General features: G+C 54.7%; 2 protein-coding genes across 2 annotated transcripts in view; both read right to left on the bottom strand.

The window, feature by feature from the left end:
• The window catches only part of PSTK (phosphoseryl-tRNA kinase), a 329,297-nt gene that overhangs the window by 190,791 nt on the left and 123,704 nt on the right, over positions 1–14,802 (bottom strand). The window lies entirely within an intron of this gene.
• On the bottom strand, positions 4,248–5,920 carry HMX3 (H6 family homeobox 3). The gene is made up of 2 exons (XM_004265741.3): positions 5,518–5,920; positions 4,248–4,921 (listed from the first exon to the last, which is right to left on the bottom strand). Exons 1-2 carry the CDS (start codon positions 5,918–5,920, stop codon positions 4,248–4,250), a joined length of 1,077 nt encoding a protein of 358 aa, XP_004265789.2.

Below are 14,802 nucleotides of genomic sequence, written 5' to 3'. Positions count from 1 at the left end.
GCTCAAGCGAGAGCTGGCTCTCTGGTCTCCCAGGGCCCGGAGACGCTCCCGGGCACTCAGAGCCGCAAAGCCCAGCACCGTGAGGACCCCGGCTCCGAGTGAGGCCCCGGCCCATAGGTATATGGGGGTCTGAAGTGGGATGATGGCGGCTCCCATAGTTTGTCCCAGGTGGCTTGTGACGAGGGAACATGAGGCATCTCTGCCCAGAGGATTTCCAGCTTCACGCCCCAGAAGTAGGAGCACCACCTCGCTCCCTGCCCAATCCTTTCTACAAGGTTCTTCCCAGCTTGCCTTAGCCTGGGGCCATCAGAGAAAACCAGCTGCCCAGGGTCACCCAGAACAAAGTGTGCCTGACCGTGCTGTTGTGATGCTATGTGATCACAATGTATATGTGATGCTAAACACATATACAGGTTGGGCCCTGGGAGCCCCTGGATGTGGTGTCTGTTAGGAGGTCTAACAGAAGTGTGGGGGGGACAGTGAGTGTTTCATGGCACCCTGAGGGTGAGTGTATCCTGTACGTTGTCTGCATGCGTGTCTGGATAATGCAGAGAGGATTAAGCCAGGAAGCCGATGCCATTGCACTGGCTTGACTAATTGGGAGTGCCAATAGGGAAGGATCTGAAGTTAGGATAGTAGAGAAGGCTGGGTTCCACAATCTGAAGGGAGGGGAAGATGAAAGGATGAAATCGGGGATGTTGGCTCAGTGTCCTAGGGATTTCTTGGAGGAGTTGAGTGGAGGTACACTCACTCCGCCACAGAGCCCCTTCTGCTGAGCGGTTCCAGCAGTTCCTGGCAATCCTTGCAGAGGCATCGCCTAGAGAAGCACTCTGTGTGGGGGAAGACGGCCCCGGGCTAGCTCTCGAGATGCGACAGTTCCATCAAAGTGCTGTCTTGGCCTCTCCCGACACGAAAGCTTGCGGTAGAGCCTAGGATGCTTCGCGCTCGGGGAGCAGCTTCCGTGCTCTCTGTCTCTTGCATTGTGAGAAATACCACGACCCCCAGCCGACGGGAGCAAAGCAGATGTTTCCTGCCTGGGCGGGCTTCTAGGTTCATATCACTGCCAGTCCCAGGCGACGGCCGAGCCACATTCCTCCCCCAGGGCTTCGCCTTGGCTCCTGGGAGGGACTCACCGGCCTAGGGCAACGGGGTCCTCAAAGGGAGGGAAAGGGAGGCTGCAGGAGCAGGACAAAGAACAAACTGTGCGTGTGGAGAACCAGTTATTTCTCGACTTTGTAAAGACCAGGTCAGTCAAGAACCATTTTCTAGAATCCAAACACAAATAAAGGAGTATTTTCTTGGCGCTTGATAGCATCGTGTTCTGGCTGTAAAATCTAGGAACGTGTTTGCTATTGCAACATTATTTTTAATGAGCTGTTATTGGCCTGTCCCGCAGTTAGTATTGCCGACAGTAAAAGGCATCACTGTGTTTGCAGGTAACACAAGGAACGACATATTTGGACCCCGAATTTCTGTTTATTTTTCATTTGTGACACATGCCCTCGTTTTTATCCCAAACCAGAGGAAAATAAAGGGAGATCCATCTTCACTGAGGTCCAGGCTAAATTTTGCCATAACTACACATGCCAGTTTATTCGGAGGCAGTTTCCCATCCATAGGAAACGATACTTGACGTTTCAGCCACAGAAGAATCAATCGTGTGGATTGGGTTTGAGCAACTGCAACTGTAAAGCTCTGGGAGAGGGAATGAGAGCGCGTGCAGGCGCTCCCCAGCGGACGCGCCCGCGGTGTGCTCACAGGGATCTTCACCGTCTCCCCTTTCTCGGCTCCCCAGCTTCAAACGCGCCCTGCCAGGAGCTGGGCGTGCAGACCCCAAGCCCTAAGGCAGGCAGTCGCGCCGCGTTGGCAAGGGGCGCCCAAGCACCTGCTTCCGCCCACCGGGCCCGCGCTCTCGAGCAGCTCCGGGAGCGCCGCGCTCGGCAGGCCGCCCACCCGGTGCGCGGAGGCCGGGCGCCCGGCAGGAGCTTGGGAACCGCTAGCGCTGCACTTCCCGGCGGCTGCCGGGATCGGGGTACAGGGCCCAGAGAAACCCTGCGCCCGTGAGCCTTTGGGCGCGGTGCACAGAAAAGGATCTGCCCGGGAGGAGGCAAAGTCCTCTCGGTTGTCGCCGCCGCAGTCGGGTGGTCTCTGCTCCCCGGCACTGGACTCACCATGACCGCGCCCACACCCTAGCCGCACCGGGAGCCACAGTTGCTCCAGGCTTGCGGAGGCCTCCCTGTCCCGGAGCTGGGAGCCGCCGTCCCTAGGCCTGGTTGGCCTCCCTGGGGTCGCCCGCTCCCAGCCTGGCCTCTCCCAGCTGGACATCGCGATCTGCCTCGGGCCGCAGTTAAACTCCAAGTTCACTCCCTTCTTCCCTCCCCCGACCCTGGAGGCAGCCGGAGCCGACCCCGCTCCGGCCCAGTGAGTGCTCAGGGACGTTCTGCCCAAAAGCTCGCGGCTCCCAAAGGACCCCGCGGTCTGGGAACGGAATGCGAGGCTGCTGCCCTGCGATCGGAAATACCAGCGGTCTCTGAGCTTGCGGCTGTCGCTGCGCTCAATTCCGCGAACTAGATAAGCCCGGGTCCTCACCCGTTCCGCCCCGCATTCTTCCCTTGCTCACAGGGCGTTTCAAGAGGCGTACGGTACGGAGAGAGCGGATCTGGTCGCGAACAAAGCCGCCTCTGTCTCCGCCGCCTCCTGGATTATAGGGATGTGCGTCCAGGTCGGACTCGGCCATTGCAGAGGCAGCCAGAGAGCGAGGCAGAAGAGAGTTCGCAGATACCTGCTCTGGGGAAAATCGTCCAAAGTTACACACTCTGGCAACAGGAAATGCCTCGCTTTTCTTTTCTTTTTAATTAATTCCATTTCACGACAACATTAAGTGTAACAATATTTTGTGATTTTTTCCCCTCTTTTTCTGAAAAAGCGACTGAATCTGGGCAGAGGTGAGGGAGATGGGTGGGAGGGACAAACTATCGCAGAACAACAGGTGTAGCCGACAGAAAGAAAACGGATTGGGTGGCAGAGCAAGGAGCCCTGAGGAGTTGAGGGTGAACTTTACAAGAAATCTGTACATTTATCAAATAAGTTAAAATTCTCCTAAATTGATTGTCCTTCACTTAAAGCGCTCCGGTATGCCTATCTTACTCCTTTGAGCATTGCTACCTATCCTTGTTTCCTTCCTTCCCCCCTTTCCCCTTCTTAATTTCTTCCTCATAAACGAATAACCGGAATTATGCATTGAAGACGTCTGCTTCTCTCCGTGGAGGAAGAAGCAGGCTCTCAGGAAATTTTGTTCAATATTGCACAGGTCAAAAGTACAAGAGTTACTGCAGAACAAAACGGTAGGTGGAGAGGATAAAAGATAAGGTTTTTTTAATATTGAAATATTCTCTCAAAATAGGGAACAAAGTAATAAAGGTAACATTAATAATAATTTACCAACAAATGAAATTCCCCAAATATAGGCTGCTAATAAATAAGACCGTCCACACCAGGCCAGATGTGGAGTTGTTTCAATAATCAGAAGTCTGATTTGGGGCTGCCTCGTCTTTTCCCTTTAAACACTTAATTAGAGAATTCATCGGTCCCAAAAAGGACAGATGAAGAGGTCAATTGCGACAGACCTCTGCCGGGGAGAGAAAAGTGGCCTGAGTCGGGGTTCTTATGAGAGGCTGCTCAGGTTCTGAAAACTGGGGAATATCTGATTGGGAGTGGAGAGGAAGAACCACACCCAGAAATTCAGAAATAAAAGTACTACAACGTGAATTTCTCCCTCTCTCCCTCTCTCTCTCTCTCTCGACTTCTGAAAATAGTTCTATAGAAAATGAATCAATTAGAGGGGTTCAGGATTTGCGCTTACTTTCCTTCCATAAAAATAAAACCCAAAAAGCCACCGCGCAAGGCAAACTGGGGGCGGGGGTTGGGGAGGGCGGCACATTTTGCAAAAGCTTTTTCAGCCGAAATATTTGACCTGGAAATTTTGTCTTTTTCCTGCTTTCTCTTAATATAAACCAAAACCAAAAGTAAGAGGGGAAGCGCCTCAAATCCATTAGGAGTGAATTGCACGAAAATGCATTGCAAATACTTACAAAAACGCTACCGATTGGGGGAGGGGAGGCCGGAGCCGCGCGCAGAAGCCCCGGTTCCCGAAGGCCGCTGGACGTCTCTGCGCCCTCGGCCCGGCCCAGTCTCCTCTGGGGTCTGGGAAGGGGGCCGGGTGCTCCCTCCTCCTCCCCTCTCGGGCCTCAGACGGGCCGGAGCAGCGGCACGGACGAGACCACCGGGTGAGAGTAATACACGGGGTGCGGGAAGGTGAGCAGCGGCTGGCTGACTGGCACCGGGGCCCCCGCGGCCGCGGCCGCCGCGCCCTCGGCCGCCGAGTTCTCGTGATAGAGGATGGGCACCCGTACGATGCGCTGCGCCGCGGCGTGGCTCAGGTTGGCCGCCTCCAGCTCGGCTGCCAGCTGCCGCTTCCACTTGTTGCGGCGGTTCTGGAACCAGATCTTGACCTGCGTCTCGGTGAGGTGCAGCGACGCGGCCAGGCCGGCGCGCTCCGAGCTGCTCAGGTAGCGCTTCATGTCGAAGGTGGACTCGAGCTGGAAGACCTGGCTGCGCGAGAAGACCGTGCGCGTCTTCTTCTTGCGGCACGCGGGCTTCTTCTCCGGGCTCTCCGCGCCCTTCTTCCAGTCCTCGGCGCCCGGCGTCGCCGCCGCCGCTCCCACGCTCGCCCCGGCCGCGCCCGGCGCCGCCTCGCCCTCCTTCTTGCCTTCCTCCGAGTCGCTCTCCTCCAGAATGATCTCGTCCGGGCTCTTGGAGTCCAGCTCCTTGTGGTCCGGGTCGGCTTTAAGCAGCGGCTCCGGGGAGTCGCGGTCGGTGCCCGAGGCGGGGGAGGAGTCTCGTAGCAGGGCCTTCTCCGAGGCTGGAGAGAGACAGACAGACGGACGCACACACACGCACACGGACACAGCCTTCAGCGAGGCCTGGCGCCTGGGAGCGGCAGGCTCAACCCGCGCCGGCCTCTGGGCCCCAGGCCTCGAGGCCTCACCATTCCCGCGGGCCTCCTCCTTCCCGGCTGGGCCAGAAGAGGGGTGCCACATCCTGGCATCCAACCTTCTCCCGAGGAGAGGCTAGGGAGACCCGGAGTGGGCAGCACGGCCGGTTCCTTTCTTTCCCTCAGTTCCCTCGCCGGGGGCCCGCGGAGATTCACTCCCTCCATCCAGGCCAGGTCCCCAGTCCCAGCCACCTGAAGCCTCCCCATTCATGCCCGAGGCCACTTTCCCGGGAAGCGCCGCGCCCCGGACTCCAACTCCATTTCTTTTCTCACCAAGTGGGATTGGATTCTCTAGCAGCGCAACAGAGCACACGGGCAGGAGTTGCAAGCCAGGGGACGGAGGAAGCCGGCCAAACAGCGCGTTTGAGGGTGCGGGGGTCCCAGGGCTGCGGTGGAAGGCAGCGCGGACCGGACTGGGACAGGCGCGCAGGGAGGACAACGAAAGTTCAAAGAGAGGTCGGTACCTTCAGGTCGTGGGAGGTGGCCGCCGGCGGGGGTCAGGGTGTAGGGGTACCACCAGGCCGGGGAGCGCTCCAGGTAGTGCGCGGGCAGGGCAAACCTCTGCGCCGGGATCTCAAAGCGGGGGAAAGCCAGGTCGCCCACCTGCGAGAGCGCGAAGCCCGCGGCGCCCTCCAGGGCCCCCTTGGCCGCAGCGGCGGCGGCGGCGGCGGCGGCGGCGGCGGCGGCCGAGGCCGGAGCGAAGAGCGTCCGTGGGGGCGGCTGCGGCTTAGGGGGCGGCCGGTGGTGGTCTCCGTTGAGCAGGTTCTTGATGGAGAATGGGGACTCCTTGGGCGCGGGAGGCGGGGGCGGCGGCGGCGGGAGCTGCGCGCTAGCGGTGCCGGGGGCGTCCGGCCCGGGCTCCGGCATTGTCCCCTCTCCTCCGGGTCCCCGGGAGGGAGGGAACGGGACAGGCAGGCGGCCGGGCGAGCAGACGGGCGCCGGAAATCAGACCATAAACGGAACTCAACTACGGGGCGCAAAGTCGGGGGCCGCCCCGGGCGCAAATCCAACGGCAGGAGGGCGGGGTGAGGACACGGCCGGGGCTGGCTCGCATGGGGGAGGGGTGCTGAGGGGCGGGGAGCGGCCCCGTAGCGGCACCGAGGGAGCGAGGCGGCAAGGCGGCGGCTGCAGCTCCCGGGGAGGAGGCGGCTAGAGCAGTCCCCGGCTTGGGGCTGCGTCAATCCGGCGCCGGATGCTAATGATGAAATCAAAATGTCATCCAAGTTAAATGCGGGGAGTATACGGCGATTGGGCGCGTACAATGGCAAATGGGATTAGGCAGGCGAAGGCGCAGCCGAGCCCGGGTCCCGCAGCCGCCTCCGCCACTGCCCCCTCCTCGCCTTCCCTCGGATTTTGGCGCTTTGGCTTCGGGCTATAAGAGCCCGCCTATTATTGGCTTTATATAGTCCAATTAGGCAGCAAATGAGGACAAGCCTATTAGCACAAAAGGATATTGGCTCCTGCTAAAGAGGCACTCGGAGCGCTCCGGCGAGCGCAGGAGGCGAGCTAGGGACGCTGAGCCGGCGGCGGCCCCGGCCGGAGCGCACTGACAGCCGCGGCTACCGGAGCCCGCGCCTCCCTCTCCCCCCTGCAGCTCGGGGACCCGCTTCCAGCCGCATGGCCCGCGGGAGGGGGAAGGGGCGGTCCAGGCCCGCCCGGGTCACCTCGGGGTTATCCGCGCTCGCAGCTGCCTCTTCCCCTCCCCCAGGGGTTTGGCAGAGGCCCTCCGCCCCGACTCAGCTGGAGAGCCACGCAGCGCCGACCCAGGAGGCAGGACTTGGCCTCCGGCCCGCGGTGAACTCAGCACTTTCCTACCCTTTGGGGGTCCAGCGACCTCAGCATTTTCCCTAAAGCTTGCTAAAGGCGCGGCCAGGAAGAGGGGGATTTGGGTTCCCCACCCACCATCTAGTCGATAGGAAGGGAATCGGGGTGTAAATCCTTGCACTGCGTCAGCCGTCTCAGAAATCCGCATGGCCTTGGCCTTTGGCCTTGGGAAACCGAAGAGTGAGCCTTCCCCGGAGAGCGTGAGCGGTTGTGCCTCTCTGCGCACCCAGGTGTGCGCGCAGAACAGGCTGACGCCCGCGCGTCACTTGGTGGGGCGGTGGGGCAGCGGCATCTCGGCACCGACGGCTACGCTCTGCAGGGCATTCTTTTCCTCTGGTCGCCGGGACCCAAACCTTGACGAGCAACTCTGAGCCCGCTGCCCCGAAGATTGCATCTTCTCCCGGGAAGTCTCTCTGGCCAGCCTTTGGAGCTGCCTAACGCTTTAAGAGGAGCAGTGCGAACCGAAGGCACAATGGCGTACCTTCCTCTGTGGCGGCTTTGGCAGCGACACCGCAGCACGTCCCGCCTGCCGTCAAGTCCCTAGAGAACCCTGCTGGACCTGTGAGCTGTGCGGACGGTTACTCTACTCCATGGACTTTAAAAACGACTCCCCAAATTGCACAAGAAAGCCGGAAAACAGGCATCTAAGACTCTAAACTTAAGCATCAAATAAACCAGAATTACTTGTGGGGTCCCTTCCCAAGAACAGCTCCCTGGTCAGAGAAAGGTGGAAAAGTGGCCGTCACTCCCCTCCACCCATTGTGAGCTTCCATACACCCGAGGTCTTTTTGTGGCCCCTTCCTTTACCATCGCCTTTTTTTTGTTAGATCAAGCCCTCACCTAACTCAAGGCTGCCCTGCATTGGCAGGCGCGACCGCTTTGGTTACCCAGTTGAGAAGTGGGTATGTTTTATTTTCCGATCTGGGGCTTCAGACCCTCCCCCACCAAATCTCGAAGGGCACATTTAACACTTCTTTCACCAAACATTCACCTACAGTAGTGAGCCCTATATTGATTTGCTTTGGGAACCTGGAAGCATTGTAAATGGTACTTCCATAAACAATTATTATTCTCATTCTCATTACTCCCTTGAGTTTGTACAGGGCTTTACTGGAATATAAAACCCTATTCCATCCAAAAATCTGATTGGAGCCAGTTACAGCCCTGAGATTCGAACAGAGTGGATCTCACACTCAGGTTTTACAGACAGAAACAGGCTCCCAGAGAGGAGGAGACCGGGCCAAGGTCACCCAACACTGGGTGCTGGACACCCAGAAGTCATTTTCTCTCCAACTGCAGAAATAGCTCGAGGGGCCTATGTCCAAACCCGTTCGGTGGGCAGCGCCCACACCTGCCGGCCAAGCGGCAGAGGTTGTGACGAAGAGGCCCGTGCGTGTCTGTGTGTGCGCGCTTGCGTTTTGGGAGCTCTTCCCGTTCGAGGCAGAGGCGTGCAAACTTGGCCAAAGTTCTGACGCATGGAGCCGCCTTTAAGCTGAAACAAGCAGAAAAGCTGCTGGCCTCCCAGGAAAAATAAGCGTTCAGCAGACGTCGCCGAAAAGTTCTGGCTGAGGAAGTGGTCTCTTGGCTGATTGCAACTGGGGACCATACCCAGATGGGGAGGGGTGCAGGCGAGTGGGGGAAGAGTCCTCTGGGACAGCAGCCCCTGCACCTGTGGCGCCGCTACCGGAGCCTCACTGTCTCTTGACCCAAGTTCTCCCGGTGTCCTGCCTCCCAGGGCGCGCAGGTACGCTGGCTTTTGTGTGTGCGTTTTGACCAGGGAGAGAGGAGATGCTCAGGTGTCAGCACCCCCAGCCCGTCCCCCAAGTTTCAGGGATGCTGGGTTTGAACAGCCAGAAACACAGATTAAATCTTTTTTCCCCTCCCACTTCCAGAAAGCTCGTGGACCTAAGGCCCCAGGCGCGGACACAGCCCTTCACTCGCCCTCTGGCGAGTGGTGTTGCCTCGGTTCACTTGCGCCCGCAACTGCAGTCAAAGTCAGGCAAACAGCGCCCTCTATGGGACATCCTCTAAACCAAACCTGTTGGCTGCGCGGGAGAAACCACCATCCAGGCACAAAGCATTTAAAACCCCGGCGGTCTTACCCTTCCCGGCTTTGGCTTGAGAACAAAAGCAGAAAGAGAGAAACAGAGAGTGAAACACCTGCAGATCTCTGCTGATCTTTACCTGGCCACCACAGGAAATGGTCCTGTCTCTCACCCTCCCTCCCTCCTTTCCTGACCCTGTTTTAGGGCACATTTTATGTTCCCGCTTGTAACCGATCCCTTAGGCTCCCATCCTGACTGCAGGCTAGATGTGAGCTGCTGGAAGGGCGGTGGGCCTGTCTAATTCCTCTTCCCAGGACTCAGAGCACAGATGGCCAACCAGTGGTACTCAGTAACCGCTTGTTAATGCCTGAATGCTTGAGTGAATGAAGGAGTGAATGAATGAACGGACTCACAGTTTCCATGGCAGAGGATTTGCCTAGCTGATTAGGGTCCTTCAGGTAGCCTGTTCATACCCAAAAGCAGTTTTTAAAAGGTTTAATGAGAACTTGAGGTCTTTGGTGACACATTTTACAAAACCTAAAGGAGCTCCAGCAGCAGGACCCCTGGAGGGCCCCCTCACAGGCTGATCCAAGGCAGGTGGGCTGTGCAGAGCAGGGCCTCTGCGGCACTGTGCAGGGGGGACAAGCAGCTAAGAGGGCAGAGGGGGCCTGGAGACGCTAGTGACTAACACCCGACTTTTCCCAAAAGAATGAGGTCTGGCAAAGGGTGCTTAGGATGGCACCTGACTCATCATCCCCACCACACGTGCACAGCACATACACACACATGCACACATCCCACCACACATGCACAGCACATATACACACACGCACTCATCCCACCACACATGCACAGCACATATATACACATGCACACATCCCACCACACATGCACAGCACATATATACACACACACTCATCCCCACCACACAGCACATATACACACATGCACACATCCCACCACACATGCACAGCACATATATACACACGCACACATCCCCACCACACAGCACATATACACACGTGCACACATCCCACCACACATGCACAGCACATATATACACACGCACACATCCCCACCACACAGCACATATACACACGTGCACACATCCCCACCACACCTGCACAGCACATATATACACATGCACACATACAGGTCAGCAAGTGTGAGCTCCTGGGGAGGGAGTATTTCCATATTCTCTAAAACTTCTGCTTCCTTCCATAGGGTCCTTCTTCTTGGGACAGCTTCCTGGGTTAGTCCAGCTGCTTATCTGTGGAATGGGAAGGACTGTTTAGGCTTCTAGCCAAGACTACAAAGCCCCAGGCATGGAGGCTCCCCACAATTAACATAGCCAGGGTTTGCATTGGTCCTGAGGGTGACAACTCTCCTGACCTACAGGTCCTGTAGGCAGAAGGGACAAAAGCCTGCAGTTGTGGTCCTGAGGAAACTGCCTCAGGCTGCCTGTGCTCTGGCCCTCTTTCCTGGTAAGTTCTCTCCCATCTGGTTCCAGTGCTGCCAGGAATTCCACCAAAGACCCCTCCCTTAGGCCAATGACTGTGACTCTGAGAAGATGCACAGCCCTCGGAGATGGGCCACAGCCATGCTGTCCTCAATCATATAAAATGATACACAATGTCCTTAGAGTGGCTGCATGTCTAGTCCTTCCCTGAGAGGAAAATCCAATCATTTTTGGATTTGTCAAGTTCCAGAGGGATTCTTATCCTGAAAAGTCCACATCCCAGGAATGAATAGAGAAAATCGGGTTATACCCATACAATGGAATATCACTCCGCAGTGAAACGAAATAGTGATATAGGCTACAATATGGTGAACCTTTGAAAGCATTATGCTAAGTGAAAGAAACCAGACATAAAAGGAACACATATCGCATGGTTACATTTATATGAAATTTTGCCCCAATAGGCAACTTCATAGAGACAACAAGTGAAAAAGTGGTTGCCTAGGGCTGGGGGATTGAGGGCAAATGGGGAGTGACTGCTAGTGGGTACCAGGTCTCTTTGGGGCATGATGAAAATGGCCTAAAATTGATTGTGATGATGGTTGCCCAGTTCTGTGACTATACTAAGTCCTGTTGAAGTGTGTGGTTTAAATGGGTAGATTGTGTGATCCATAAACGGTATCTCAATCAAGTTGTTATTTAAAAATCCACCTCCCAGCAACCAGGCACAGGTACAGTCTTTCCAAAGCCTCTTGTCTTGTGAGCCCCATGGAGCCGGCCCAGTGACCCACTTGGGGCTCCCTCACCTCTTCCCACTCAGTTCCTGTTTCTGCCGGTGAAGGCAGGGAGCAAGGGACACAGGAACCACAGGCTCAGTCTCCTGTGTGTGAGCAACTCTCTCTCCACACCAGAGGGGGGAGCTTTTCCCTCTCAGCCCTCAGTGGAGCCATCTGAGCTGAGCCCCTTCACCACGCCCGTGGTCCACATAGGCTTGTTGTCCTGGATGCCTCCCTTTCAGCTCCGATATTCTTTGCATCTGTGCTCCTTGTTTCAGTGCCTGGGGAATGACCCATTCTCCCTGAACCGTCAATTCTCTTCTGCCACATGAAGGTGGCACAGTCATTACCATCTAAATCAGTGGAAGGATTTTCAACAGGAAGCAAGAGGATCTGATCAGATTTAAGTTCTGGAAAGGTCACTTGAATAAGTTGAAGGGTTTGTCAGAGAAGGAAGGGATAGAAAGCTGGAAAGTCCAATATCAAGGCGCTGGCAGATATGGTGTCTGATGAGGGCCCTCTTCCTGGTTTGCAGACAGTCACCTCCTTGCTGTATGTATCCTCATGTGGCAGAGAGAGGTCTCATGTCTCATCTTATAAGGGCACTAATCCCTTCTTGCGGGCTCCACTCTCAGGACCTAATTACCTCCCCAAAGCCCCGTCTTGAAATATGATTGCTTTGGGGATTGGGCTTCAACATATGAATTTGGTGGGGTCAGGAGAACACAGTTCAGTCCATAGCAATAAGGAAGTGAGGATCCGGATAGGGTCAGAGCTGAGGGTCCCACAGGAGATCCTGTGCACCCAGAACTGCCCAGGTCATCCCAACCAGGCCTTAAATGTGTGCTGCACTTTGGAAAGCGCTTTCACACCTAACCTCCCCACCTTCCTCATGAGGCTATGATCAGGAATATTTAGGGACTTCCCTGGCGATCCAGTAGCTACGACTTCACCTTCCAATGCAGGGGGTACGGGTTCGATCTCTGGTCGGGGAGCTAAGATCCCACATGCCTCATGGCCAAAACAAACCAAAGCATAAAAGAGAAGCAATATTGTAACAAATTCAATAAAGACTTTAAAACTGGTCCACATCAGAAAAATCTTTTTTTTTAAAAAAAGGAATATTTATTATTCCTTTTCAGAAAATAAACAAAAGTATGAAGTCTCAAAAAAATTGAGCAACTTGCCTTCCTCTTCCTCACCCAGTCTGCCAAGCCTTTACCTTCCCTGAAAACTCGGCTCAAGTCCATTTATTAGAAATTAGTACGAGGCCCTCAAATGCTGAGTCAGGCCAGATTGAGCTGAAGTCTTTACACAGGACTCATGTTTCTTCCGGGAGGTCATGAAAGAAAACTCTCTCCTTTTGTTGTAGGTTATAATGGGCTTGAGAGGGAATGGGAATTCAGTTGAAGCATAGAATAATAGATTTAGAATCAGACAGACCTTGCGTTAGATCCCAAATTGGCTGCTCGTGGGCTGTGTGAATTCTGGCAAGTATTTACCCCTAAGTCTTGGTCTCCTCATCTGAACCACAGTGATGATCCTGCCCACTTCTCAGGGCAGTGGTGAGGTCGAGATGAGGTCCTGTGTAAGGAGTGCTCAGCATGGTATATCTGCCTAGTCCACGCTCAGTAAGTGGTAGCTGATCATAGGTTACAGGGTGGACAGAGGGCAGGAGGGAGGTGACAGGGTGTCTTCGTTCAGGCTGTCCTAACAAACATACCATAGTCTGCTGCCTTAATAGCTCACATTACTGGAGGCTGGAAGTCTGAGATCAGGGTTCTAGCAAGACCTTCTTCCTGCTTTATGATGGCCACCTTCTCACTGTATCCTCACTTGGCAGAAGGAGAAACTCTCTGTGTCTCTTAGAAGGGCACTACTTCCATTCAGGAGGGCTCCACCCTCATGACCTAATCACCTCCCAAGGGCCCCACTTCCTAGTTCCATCACATCTGGGGTTACAGCTTTGACATATGAAATTTGAGTGGAGGGGGGACACAAACACTCACTCCATAACCCAGGAAAAGTGCTTGAAGCCTGGATTTGAGTCAATCCTGGTTGTCACTGGCACCTGTGTGGCTTGTCTGAGTCATGTCACCTCGCTAGAGCTCAATTGTCCTTGTTTCCTCATCCATAAAGTGAAGGCTTGCGCTAGACAGATCTAGCTCAAAAGTGCTGTGATTTTGTCGTGCCCTTTTCTCACCTCCCTGAAAAACTCCTGTAGATTAGATAGAATTGAAAGACGGGCGCATTCTCACACTTGCAGTTCATAAATGACCTTCCATGAGGCTGGTTCTCTCAGGAACGCCAGCCAGAAGGAAATCATCCCAGGACACGAGTGCCCCAGTTTTCTTCCTAAATAGGCGGTCCAAAAGCAACGATATCTCTGAAGATTTCTCTCTGAAAGATGGAAGCGTTTTCTAAAACTCTGAAAGGGCTATAACGATTGATCAGATAAACTGATTACCTGAAGTATGCAGGACCCTGTGATCTGTGTGGTTTACACGCTGACACTCCCTGTGTTATGCTGATTTTCTGCAACACGGGGTGACTAAAATGCTGAACAACTGAATTCAATTTGGCAAACATGTATGGAGCAACTACCATGTGTCAAACCCCCCATAAAGGGGCACAAGCTTGATTGAGATGTGGTCTCTCTCCTTGGGAGGGCAGGAGTCAGACAAAGGCCACAAATAGCTTAAAGTCAAGTTGGAACAGGATGCGTGCTAGCACAGAGATAGGAAGCACCAGGTGAGATCTGAGAAAGCGGAGGTGAATTCTGAAGAGAGGGCACAGGGGGGAAGGGGAGCAGCAGTCTTGGAAAGTCTCATGGTTGGGGGAGGAGAGGCAGGTGGCATTGAATCCAGGTCTTTAAGATGGAGATGATTTCAACAAGCACAGATGGGAGGGGAGGAGAAGGCATTCCAGGTAGAGGGAACAGCATGTGCAAAGACCCAGAGACTTGCACGTGCAGGATGGGGCTGACCCATTTGATGTGCGTGGACCCGTGTGTCTGTGTGTGAGAAGGGGGGCAGTGGGAGTGAGAGTTAGCTGTAAAGGTGGGTTGGGTCCAAGTCATGAGACTCCTAATGTCAGCCTAGGAAGTTGGGATAGTCTTGTGGCAGTGGGGAGCCAGAGAAGGTTTTGGAGCAAAAGCACTGTAGGATCAGAGCTGCAGTCCATGAAGATAAACCTGCCATCTGAGTGAGGTAGGATGGGAGCAGGGAGAGTCTGGTGCCTGGGAGACCAGGCAGGAGGTTATGGCTACAGTTCAGGGGAGAGGTTATGAGGTCTGAACCAGGAAAATGGCCATGAGAATGGAAGAGAGGAGCTGGATTTGAGATTCACTGAGAAGGCAGAGCCACAGGACCTGGTAACTAATTCGACACAGGATTCAGGGAGAGAGAAGAGTTGAACATGCTTGAGATTCCAGTATCCTGGAAGATGGTCATAAATTGCTGAATTTCCACCATTCTAAGACAGTATCAATCTTGAAAGGCACCATCAATTTAATAACAGTTTTTAGGCAAAAAAAAAAAGTAAGAAATCACTACATTAAATGTACACACTAATTGTCATTCATATCCCAATTTCAGAAAAGTTAAATATAAAAGCATACGTACCTTAGATTGAGGAAATACAATA

This window comes from Orcinus orca, chromosome 14 (assembly GCF_937001465.1).
Source record: "Orcinus orca chromosome 14, mOrcOrc1.1, whole genome shotgun sequence".
NCBI classification, from domain to species: Eukaryota; Metazoa; Chordata; class Mammalia; order Artiodactyla; family Delphinidae; genus Orcinus; species Orcinus orca.
Note: the sequence above shows the minus strand (reverse complement) of the source record. Positions and strands in the feature narration are given on the sequence as shown.

Excerpts from the sequence above, each read along its gene's own strand:
- HMX3 (XM_004265741.3), bottom strand. The coding sequence starts at position 5,920 with ATGCCGGAGCCCGGGCCGGACGCCCCCGGCACCGCTAGCGCGCAGCTC. Across the intron at positions 4,922-5,517 it reads CCACCTCCCACGACCTGAAG|CCTCGGAGAAGGCCCTGCTA; the intron begins GTACCGACCTCT and ends GTCTCTCTCCAG.